General features: G+C 22.7%; 4 protein-coding genes across 4 annotated transcripts, besides 20 other annotated features; 2 read left to right on the top strand and 2 right to left on the bottom strand.

Moving 5' to 3' along the window:
* Positions 1–95: 95 nt before the first annotated feature.
* Positions 96–272: a microsatellite.
* A 63-nt stretch (positions 273–335) lies between these two features.
* Positions 336–358: a sequence feature (AT_rich).
* A 140-nt stretch (positions 359–498) lies between these two features.
* Positions 499–520: a sequence feature (AT_rich).
* Positions 521–542: 22 nt separating this feature from the next.
* Positions 543–563: a sequence feature (AT_rich).
* A 401-nt stretch (positions 564–964) lies between these two features.
* Positions 965–1016: a sequence feature (AT_rich).
* An 87-nt stretch (positions 1017–1103) lies between these two features.
* Positions 1104–1154: a sequence feature (AT_rich).
* Positions 1155–1209: 55 nt separating this feature from the next.
* Positions 1210–1239: a sequence feature (AT_rich).
* Positions 1240–1302: 63 nt separating this feature from the next.
* Positions 1303–1337: a sequence feature (AT_rich).
* A 74-nt stretch (positions 1338–1411) lies between these two features.
* Positions 1412–1590: a microsatellite.
* A 51-nt stretch (positions 1591–1641) lies between these two features.
* Positions 1642–1821: a microsatellite.
* Positions 1822–1844: 23 nt separating this feature from the next.
* Positions 1845–1909: a microsatellite.
* A 19-nt stretch (positions 1910–1928) lies between these two features.
* Positions 1929–3422: a repeat region.
* Positions 3423–3436: 14 nt separating this feature from the next.
* Positions 3437–3511: a sequence feature (AT_rich).
* Positions 3512–3669: 158 nt separating this feature from the next.
* Positions 3670–3706: a sequence feature (AT_rich).
* A 65-nt stretch (positions 3707–3771) lies between these two features.
* Positions 3772–3947: a microsatellite.
* Positions 3948–4020: 73 nt separating this feature from the next.
* Positions 4021–4653: a repeat region.
* A 54-nt stretch (positions 4654–4707) lies between these two features.
* Positions 4708–4770: a sequence feature (AT_rich).
* A 116-nt stretch (positions 4771–4886) lies between these two features.
* Positions 4887–4926: a sequence feature (AT_rich).
* Positions 4927–4954: 28 nt separating this feature from the next.
* Positions 4955–6131, top strand: EDI_261860 (DNA primase small subunit, putative; the record flags this gene model as incomplete). The annotated part of the gene is made up of 3 exons (XM_001740965.1): positions 4955–4991; positions 5051–5787; positions 5847–6131. 3 exons carry the CDS (start codon positions 4955–4957, stop codon positions 6129–6131), a joined length of 1059 nt encoding a protein of 352 aa, XP_001741017.1.
* Positions 6132–6201: 70 nt separating this feature from the next.
* EDI_261850 (uncharacterized protein) lies at positions 6202–6726 on the bottom strand (the record flags this gene model as incomplete). Its single annotated transcript, XM_001740964.1, has 1 exon — positions 6202–6726. The coding sequence occupies one exon, from the start codon at positions 6724–6726 to the stop codon at positions 6202–6204; it is 525 nt and encodes a 174-aa protein (XP_001741016.1).
* A 249-nt stretch (positions 6727–6975) lies between these two features.
* EDI_261840 (uncharacterized protein) lies at positions 6976–7990 on the bottom strand (the record flags this gene model as incomplete). Its single annotated transcript, XM_001740963.1, has 2 exons — positions 6976–7656; positions 7706–7990. The coding sequence occupies 2 exons, from the start codon at positions 7988–7990 to the stop codon at positions 6976–6978; spliced, it is 966 nt and encodes a 321-aa protein (XP_001741015.1).
* Positions 7991–8033: 43 nt separating this feature from the next.
* Positions 8034–8097: a microsatellite.
* A 130-nt stretch (positions 8098–8227) lies between these two features.
* Positions 8228–8282: a sequence feature (AT_rich).
* Positions 8283–8358: 76 nt separating this feature from the next.
* EDI_261830 (uncharacterized protein) lies at positions 8359–10509 on the top strand (the record flags this gene model as incomplete). The annotated part of the gene is made up of 1 exon (XM_001740962.1): positions 8359–10509. A coding segment is annotated over one exon (2151 nt), but the record flags the coding sequence as incomplete, so codon positions are not given.

Below are 10509 nucleotides of genomic sequence, written 5' to 3'. Positions count from 1 at the left end.
ATTTAGTAATAAATTTGATATAATAAGATTGACATGATTATAGGTTGATAAGATTTAGCAATTAAACTAATCAAAATAATTATTTACTAAACATAAAACAATGAAATAGAATAAAAAAATAATAGATAAATAAGTTAACTACTTAGAGTTTATAAAGAATAATAGAAATAATTTAACAAAAAGATAATTGAATATATATATATATTAAGATTTAAAAAAGAGAGAGAACGAAAATATAAATTAATTAAGAATAAAATAACAGATGAACTAATTTTATTCGAAAATATGATAAATGAAGATAAGAAAAAAATCAAAAATAGATAATAAGAGATTAGAAAAAATATTTTATTAAATATATCCTTTTTATAATAGAGTAGAATCATTTGTTCTAAAGACTTTATTAATTTAGGAATTGGTGTTAAAAGACTTCAAGTGATTATGGAACGATTTCATTTACTTTAAACAAATATTTAACAAAGTTGTTTCCTATATTGAAACATTTTATTTTTTTTTAATAAAAGTGAGGAATAATTAATGATGAGAAAATAATTAAATATTAATATGGTATCAGTAGATGATCAAGATATTTACAAGAAAAAAGAGATATACCTAAAAATAAAGAAAATAAACAATAAGATGGATATTCATATGGGACTACAATACCACCAAAAGTTAAATCAATTGGGGAAAGATATTTTTATAAACATAGCGAATTACAGACATTACTATTCCAATACATTCAGTGAATTATGAAATAGTTTTTTGAAGGGGTGGTTATGAAGAATACATGAAGAATATTAACAATTAAAAAATAAGAGAAGATGACCAATAACAAAAGTTAATTGATTATCGAGTACAAACAAATTTAAATTCTATTCTTTTTAAAATAATAAAGTAGTAAAATAAGAGGAAAAATAACAGTTTTATAAAATCCTTATTTTCAAGTATAAAACTATACATATAGATATATTAATAATAACTATAATTAGAATTTTACAATTGATTTTAAAAATATTCAGAATAGTTATCTTGTAAATATAATTTGTTAGTTCGATTTATTATTTATTTCTGTTTTAATAAACTACAGCTCAATAATCTAATACAATAATATGAATTATTGTATAATATTAAATCTCATTTTTTTTAAAAATAATGTTCACAAAGTATAAAATAGAATTTCATTCATTAATTATAAACACCTTATTGATGTTTAATTTATTAATATATTTATGATTATTTGAGAGGCATTCTTTAGTCATTCACTTTCTTCTTAACATGACTATTTTTCAATTCAAACAACACAAATTATATTATCATTATTATTGAATAATTTATTTGTGTATTATAAAGAAAAACAAACGAGAAATATATATTTAAGAGATACAGAAGAATAAATAGTAATGAGAGGTATATAAGAATGGTAAAAGAAATACATGAAAAAGTGAATAAAAGGAGAAAATAGAAAAGAAAAAAAATGAATAAAAGAATATGAGTGAATAAACTCATAATAAAGATAACGCCAATAAGAAACATAGACTAATAACAAATAATGAAGGGAAAATAAGGAATAAAATGAATATAAAAATATAAGAAATACATAAATGATGTTAGAAATGATGACATCAAACAAGAAGTATATTCAATATAAAATGAAAATGGAGAAAGTTAAATATGAAATTAAAACAAATCAAAAGAAATGAAGAAAGAAATAAAAACAATAATCAAAACAAAGAAAGGAATAAAGAATTTAAAATACAAGAATAATAAACAATAAATAAGAAAGAAAATAACACAAGAAAGAAATAAAATAATAAAAATGAAGTGAATGAATTAAAAGTAATTGGATAAAAAAAGATAAATAAGAAAATAAAAAATGAAAAATATAAAATAAAATAAAAAAATAAACTAATTATAGATAAATAACAATATTATTATTTTTTATTATTTTATTATTAATTTTATTATATTTTATTGTTATTTAAAACAATAAAAATGAAATAACATTTATTAAAATAATAAAATGATTTGTTATAAATGTGTATTTAGTTATTTAATCATCTTATTATTTTAATCTGATATTAATTAAATTAAAATGGAATCAGTGATGAATAACCATTTAATTAAAGAAGTAATAGAAACACTTCCAAATATTTATCAATCAATTGATGATACTACTAAACATTATCATTATTATTTAGGAAGTATTAAAAATGAAATATTTGAGAAACAAGATAATGAAACATATGAACAAGCAATTAAAAGAGGAGAAGGAATATTTGATAGAATGGATGAAGTAGTTAGAAGAAGAAGAATAGTAATAGAAAAAGGACAAGAAACAATTAATCAAATAGAAATAATTAAAAATAAAATGAACAAAATAATAGAAGAATGTGATGACGATGAAGAATTAGTTAATAAAGCTAAGAATGAAATAATAGATAAAATCATTCATATGGAAGAAATGGATATGGAAGACAAAATTAAAAAATTAGAAGAAGAAATCAATAAAATTAAAACAAGATTTAACAAAAAGAAAGAAGAATGGGAAACACATTATAGTGATTATTTAGAGAGGAAGAAGATAAAAGAAGAAGAAGAAGAAGAGAAATTAAAAAGTATGAAAGAAATGATCACAATTGAAGAAATTAAACAACTAGAAGAATGGACAGAAAGAAAAGTATCCAATATAATATTTGATTCAGATATTGATAATTGGAATCAGAACACATCAGTATTTAAAGAGAGAATAATAAATAAAGAACATATAATAATTATTATTGAAGATACAGATGGAAATAAATTTGGAGGATATGTTGATGAAAAAATTGATAAAGTTGATTGGATAAATGATCCAAAATCATTTTTATTTTCATTAAAATCAAAAGGAAGAATAAAAGAAATGATGAAATTTGATATTAATGATCCACAAGATGCATTTTGTTTATCTGATCAACCACATGATTGTTTGTTTGCATTTGGACAATATAAACATGATATCGTTATTGGTAAAGAAAATAGTAAAACAATATCATATTGTAATCAACATTCATTTGAATATAAAGGAATAACAAATGCACTTTGTGGAAAACAACTTCCAGAATATTTCACACCAAACGAATTATTGTAATTGAAATGAAATGACTTTTATTCATTATTATTTATTTGAAATATAAAAACTAAAAAAGAATATAAAATAAAATCAATAAATAAATATGAACATTTCATCTATCAATAAATGAAATGATGAATATAAAAATGGACATATTTCATTCTTCTTTTATTTTATTTGAAATAATCATATTCATTGTGTTAATTTAATAAATAATAAAAAGAAATAAGAATAAAAGATAAATAAAAATATAATAAAATATTTATTTTATTCTTTTTTATTTATTTTTTATTTTATTTATATTATGTTTATAATTGATTGAATATGTTAATATATCAAAAATAAGAATAAATAACAATAGTATAAATAAAATAAGATAAATCAATTTATTATTTTATATTTCTTTATTCTATTCTTATTTCTTTATATCCTCTTTTCTAAAACATAATGATATAATGAAAATCATATAAAAATAATTTCATAACAAGAAATTGATTTAAAAGTCTTAACAATGATATAATAGTTATAGTCAATTATCAATGAAATAACAACATAACATCTTATTAATAATTATAAATAATACATTACTAAATAAATGTAATTACTATGACCATAAATACAATAACTCAAATATAATATTTAATCATTACCATTATGAGAATAAACAAGATAAATGAAGAAGATATAAAAATAAAATATAGTTTCATAAAAAGATATTGATTAAAAAAGAAAAGAATACAAGAAAGAAAATCAAGAAATAATGGAATTGAAGAAATAGAAAAATAATGAAAGAGAAATAAGATGAAAGAAGAGTCGATATAAGAAACATAAATATAAATAGAAGATGATAAGAAAGAAACAACATTAATAATAGTTATATTAGAAGAGCAACAACAAAAGAGTTAAAATATCAATAGATGAAATAGAATATCCCCCAATGAGAATGTATGGAAAGCACCTAGCGTTGATGGAATACAAGGATATTATTGGAAGTACTAACTAGGTACAGAGAAATCACTAGAAATATTCCAATCATGGTAGAGTACCAACAAAGTATCACTATGAAGATAGTAGTTGGAAAGACAACATTAATTTACAATTGTAGTGATTCTAAATCACCAGAAAACTATAAACAAATATGTTGTCTTAATGTAATAATGAAAGTATTCACATCAATCATTAAAAGTAAAATCATACACCAACTACAAATAAATGATGTTGAATACAAAATAGATAGAAGTCAAATATTGTGTAAAGAAATGTGATTAGCAGTAAAAGAATGCATCATTAAAAGTTATCTAAGAAGGCAAGAAATGGAATATGACAAAGAAAAGATTTAATGAGATATTCTATGATATAAAGAATACATATGGTTGTGTAAATCATCAATGGATAATATATTCATTAAAATATTTTAATATTAATAATACCATATCCCATTTAATTGAATGTATGTGTAACAGATGGTGTATTAAGATGGGATATACATACAATAATAATTTAGAGTATGTTAAATTAAAATGTGGGATATTACAAGGCGATTCCCTTTCTCCCTTTTTATTTATTGTCCGACAAAATATCATATTAGATGCATTAGGTAATATTTATATTAATTCAAATAAAGTAAATCACACTTTATATATTGATAATTTAAAAATTATGAATGATTCGAAGAAAGTAATTGAAGTATCCCATCAAAATATTATTGATGTAATTAAGTATTAAAAAGTGTGGAACAATTAGAAATGGAAATATACAATCAATAATAGTAAGATAGATTTTAAAAAAGATTAAAAATTTAAAAAAAAAGAAAAAAACTCCAAATTATTATTAATAATCATTTCAATGAATGAATTAAGTCAATCTCTTTGTTTGTATTACCGTTTGTTTTCAATGTTATTATTTTTTGGTTTTGTGATGAAAAAAATAATGTCGTTGTAGAAAAATTTTTTCCAAGTAAACTATTCTATCAATGGATTACTAGAGATGGAAAGTATAGCCAAACAAGAGAACTTGCTGCCTTTAAAACTGATTCATTTTTTAATAGATATTTACACTTTAATTCTTCATATGAATTATCAAATTACTTAATTCGTTATGTTCCTGAAAGAATTGAAATTGGACCAATATTTGATCATTTATTATTTAATAAGATTAACACAGCAAAGATGAGAGAGTTTGTAATTGACATTGATATAGATGATTATGATGACGTTCGGTATTGCTGTTCATCAACTCAAGTATGTGAAAAGTGCTGGGTATTAATGTCATGTGCTGCAAAAGTCATTCACCATATTTTTAAAGAACAATTTGGAATGAAACATATTCTTAATGTTTTTAGTGGAAGAAGAGGAATACATTTCTGGATTTGTGATGAACAAGCACTAAACTTCAATGAACAAATGAGAACATATATTACAAAATATTTTAATCTATTTACTAATCAATGCACTAATAAAGATAATCATCCAATAATTGATATTCATGAAGAATATCCTTTATACGACGAAGTTTATCAAATATTAGAACCATATTTTGAAGATTATTGTGAAAAACAAGAAATCTTCAAAACTGAACAAAGAAAAGAACAACTATTGAAGTTATTACCTCAAAATGAAATTAGCCAAGTTACTGGAAAATTAGACAATCTCAGTTGGATTATATTAAAAGAACATTTCGTTTGGAATTTTTATTCATAATAATATCTCTTTCATAAAACAACAAATAACAAGAATAGAAAAATAACAAATTGATATTAATAAGTATTGTTTTTACATATCTTTATCCTCGTATTGATATCAATGTTTCAGTTCAATTAAATCATCTCCTCAAAGCCCCATTCTGTATTCATCCATCAACAAATAAAGTGTGTGTCCCAATTAACTTTAATACGATTGATTCTTTTGATCCAAATAAAGTACCAACTCTTCAATCTCTTCAAGAATCAAAATTATCATCTTTTTATTCCTTTAATGATTCAATAGAGTTATTTTCAAGATTTGTAAAAGAATCAACTCAATAATAAAGTTGTTTTTGTTAATTCTTTCAACATAAAAAGATGAAAAAGAATGAATGAAATTATGTGATTTTTTTTAATGTAACTCTAATCCAATTAACTGTGATGTAATAAATGTGTCATTTCCAGCAAATACTGTGGAATTATTTAATCCTTGATAATAACGATTGGCATAAGCACAAATAATTGATTGTTTAGATGGGTCATTAATTTTAAATGCACAACTAACTTCATAGACTGGTTGATTGCCATTAAAAAAAGACCCAGAATCAATATTCTTAAATGTTTTTAGTCCATTTGAAAGTGCAAATATAAAAGCTTTTGAATCAATAACTACTTGGAAAGAAGAAAGTGATGGAATATTAGAATGATAAGCACCAAAGATATGGTTATCACTAGTAATGATAAGTGTAAGTATATTCTGTTTACCAATAACAGATGCATCAAAAGCATCTTTATTAAAGCCATTAATCTTTGAGTCATAAACTACATTAAACGTAGAGAATCCAGTAGCTTCTAATAATTCTTTTCTATAACTAAAAATGTCATTTTCTTTTAATAAGTGTTCTGTTGGGATAAGATTTAATTGAGTTGATGTCATTTAACAAAAGAAGAATGAAATCTCCTATTAATTTTAGTAGATTTAAATACAAGAAAAAGTTATTCTACAAATTCTGATAAATTCTAACTTCTTCTGATTATTCTTTATTATAATAATTCTTTCGTTATATATTCAATTGAAATTCATTTGTTATTCTAATTTTCAAATAAAAATGAATTAAATTTCATAAAAACATTCATTTAATTCAATACTTTCGTCAATGTTCATTCTTCTTATTCATTCTTCTCTTTATTCTTTTTGTTCCATTTTAAAATAAGAATTAGTAGTTACACTTTCTTTTTCTTCTTCACTTGGAAATAAACTTCCTTCTCCATAACCATATCCTCTTTGTGGGATATTCTTTATAACAGAATTAAATTGAGAAATAAAAGACCTAGAAACACCACGTTCAATACCAACACTTTCTTGAATAGAACTTAGTACATCATTATAATTCTCTATTTCATTATTTAATAAAATGTCGTACCCTCTTTCTTCAAATAGTCCATGTGCTTGGTCCATTTGTTGTCTATCAAAAGAAGTCCTTTGTGTATATAACGAATTTTTAGCAGAATAAATGAATGCTCTGTTTTGAATTAATGAGTAAATCATTGCTTGACCTTGTTCATTATGTAATTCTGTTGGTAAAGGAAAGAGTTTGATTGCCATAGAATATGGAAGACGAATAGGAATTGGTGATTTGTCTTTTGGTTGTGTCATATAAACAGTATATAGAATAAAGAGAATAATCAACTTCTGGTTAAGTTGTTTGCATGAATCAAATATCTCTAAACACGTTTCATAGAATGTATTAAAAATACTCTCAACTTTATCATTTGTTAATGACTCTAATAATAATTCTTTGTTCATACCTAATTCTTTCCATACTTCTTTAAATGACCAATAAGAAATATTTTCTAATGATTCATTCTATAATTTCAGTATGTGAATAAGTGAATTTACCATTTTAATAACAAACTGAAAATCTTTCTACTACTTTCATAATATCCATATATATAGCATTATGAGCAATTTCCATATATTCCCTTGTATAAAAATTATGAACTGTAACACCTGGCTGATCTTTTTTTTTCTTTGGTTGAGATTCAGTATCAATAGACCCATCTATTTCTTCCTCTTTGATACTTGTATAAAAATTTAAGTCTTTAGCAGGAGCTAAATCAACAAATGGTAATTGGTCTACATTAACACCATTTTCTTGACCTTTTTCATTACCCTTTTCATTATGATTGATATCTTGCATTTGAAAGGATTTAAGTTTTTAATTTTTTTTTCTTCTTTAAACTATAGTTATAATAATTTTTATTATAACTAATAATATAATGAAAATGATAATGATTAATAATAACATTCTTCATTTTGTATGAGACAAAAAGAAAAATAATGAAGGAAGTTATTTTGTTTATTGATTAACTTTAGCTTTTAAGAATTTTAGTTAATTAGTGTATATTCAAGTTTCTATTAGTTTTTGTTCACCCTCAAAAAATTATTTTTCAATTTATTTTTATTACAATAATTATTAAATAATATTTTTAGTATTTCAGTTGAAAAAAAGTAAAAGTTGATTTGTAGAAAAGCCCTTTTTTTGTATTGAACTTAAATTTTCACTTAATGATTGTTATTCTCTTCACTTTCTATTTTTCATGTTTTGGTAAAACTCTCATTTGTGGTGAGACAATAATTAGAGAAGATCAAAAGATTACTTATGTGAACTTTAAACAATATCAATATGATATTTGTATGACTGAAAATGGTCAACACTTAAAAGTAAATAAAAACAATGACATCTATGAAATGAAATATTATGATAATGATTGTACTGTTCAACAAGGAAATTCTATTGAATTAAGTAATTGTAGTGAGGTTGATCAATTACCTGATTATAATATTACAATAAGTTTATTCAGCCAAACCGAAGAATGTAATGAATTAGAAACAACAGTTAAACAATATATATTGTTAGATACATGTTATAACAAAACTAAGTACATAAGAGATGGTACTACTGTCAGTTGGAAGCGATATGTTGATGATGATTGTACTGTAAATAATCCAGTATTTATTTCTTATAAAATAAAGTGTAATACATGTAATAATAATAATCAATTTACGAATGGAAAAGCAATGGTAAAATGTATGTTACCTGAAAATGATTATATATGTGGTAAAAAGAGTATAAACAATGAGCGACAAATATTTACAACATTTACAACAGGTTTATGTGTTAGAAACGGAGAGTTGTCATCATACAAATACTACAATGAAATAGATAATGATGCTATTGTTATTAAATTGAATTCTTATAGTGATTCATCTGATTGTTCAACTACTCCAACTACAACTAAACCAAACATAGATGATTGTGAAATTGGGTCACTTAATGAATATGATGGTTATTTAATTACTCAAATGGAAAATGAATGTAGTGATGAACAATATGCAGAAAAATATTATTTTAAAACTGGTGTATGTTTAAATAAACAAAGATATGAAAACACAAAAGATGGGCTTAATGTTATTACATACAATGAAGACACCTGTGAAACTATCAATAAAAAAACCACTTTTAAATGTATGTCATGTGATGAAACTAATAAACAGGTTATTCACTGTGAAGAAGTTAAACAAATGTTTTGCTCACATAAAAATTCAAATGGCCAAGTAAATGAAGTAGAACCATTTTGGATCAACGCCTGTAATCCATCATCAAATGGGCTTTATGAGAAAGTTATTTTAAAAGATCAAAAATATAATGTGTATCGATACAGTTCAATGTATTGTAATGGAACAAAATTTCTTCTCACTAGTTTTAAAGAAGAGGAGTGTATTTCTTCTTATACTCCATTAAAAGATGTAACAAAAAAATATTGTCTTAACAACAATTGCGAAGAAGGAACAAAAGAAATTGATATTATAACTGATATTTGTGTAAATAAACAAAAATATTCAATAGGAAATAATAAAATTGTTTTAACTAGATATACAGACGAAGGTTGTACTATCATTTCTAACACAAACCAATACCCAAATGGAAATATCTCTCTTAATGGAATAGACTTAGTAATTTTCAGTTATACAAGAGGAAATAAAATATATTGTGGTAAAAGGAATAATGAAGGAAAAGCAGGATATACTATTATGTATTATTTAAATGAATGTATAAGAAGGGATAATAATACTTTTATAAAAATGGAACTAAATGATAAATATCAAATTACTCAATATAATGATAGTGGATGTACATTATATAATTCTAAAAAACAATTTGAGGTCTTTGAAACTAATGAATGTACAGATAAAATTGATAATATTATTGCTACAGAATATTCATTATTAAATAATCAATGTAACAGTATTACAAGTGAAGAAATTAAATTATATCATAGTGACATTTGTATTGATTCAATTAAGTATCAATGGGATAAAGGTAATTTAATTAGAGAGAAATATAATGATAATTTATGTGAAGGAAAGATTAAAGAAAGTATTGAATTAGAGTGTGATAAATGTCATATTAATAATTCATCACCTGACATTTCAAATAGTATAATTAATTGTACAACAGTTATACAAAATGATGAATTGGTTATTTGTGGAATAAGAAATAGAGATACTTCAGCTGTTTCATCTTTTTATCAATATAATTTAAATAAATGTTACAAAACATCTAAAAAGACATCAATAATGGTTTTTAAAGTATCTAATCAAAATCATTATACATTAAGAACATTTTCATCTTCAAATAATTGTAAAGGAGGAGAA

Source organism: Entamoeba dispar, genomic scaffold (genome assembly GCF_000209125.1).
Source record: "Entamoeba dispar SAW760 scf_1105229463413 genomic scaffold, whole genome shotgun sequence".
NCBI classification, from domain to species: domain Eukaryota; phylum Evosea; order Mastigamoebida; family Endamoebidae; genus Entamoeba; species Entamoeba dispar.
The sequence above is the reverse complement of the archived record's forward strand: the minus strand, read 5'-3'. Positions and strand labels throughout refer to the sequence as shown.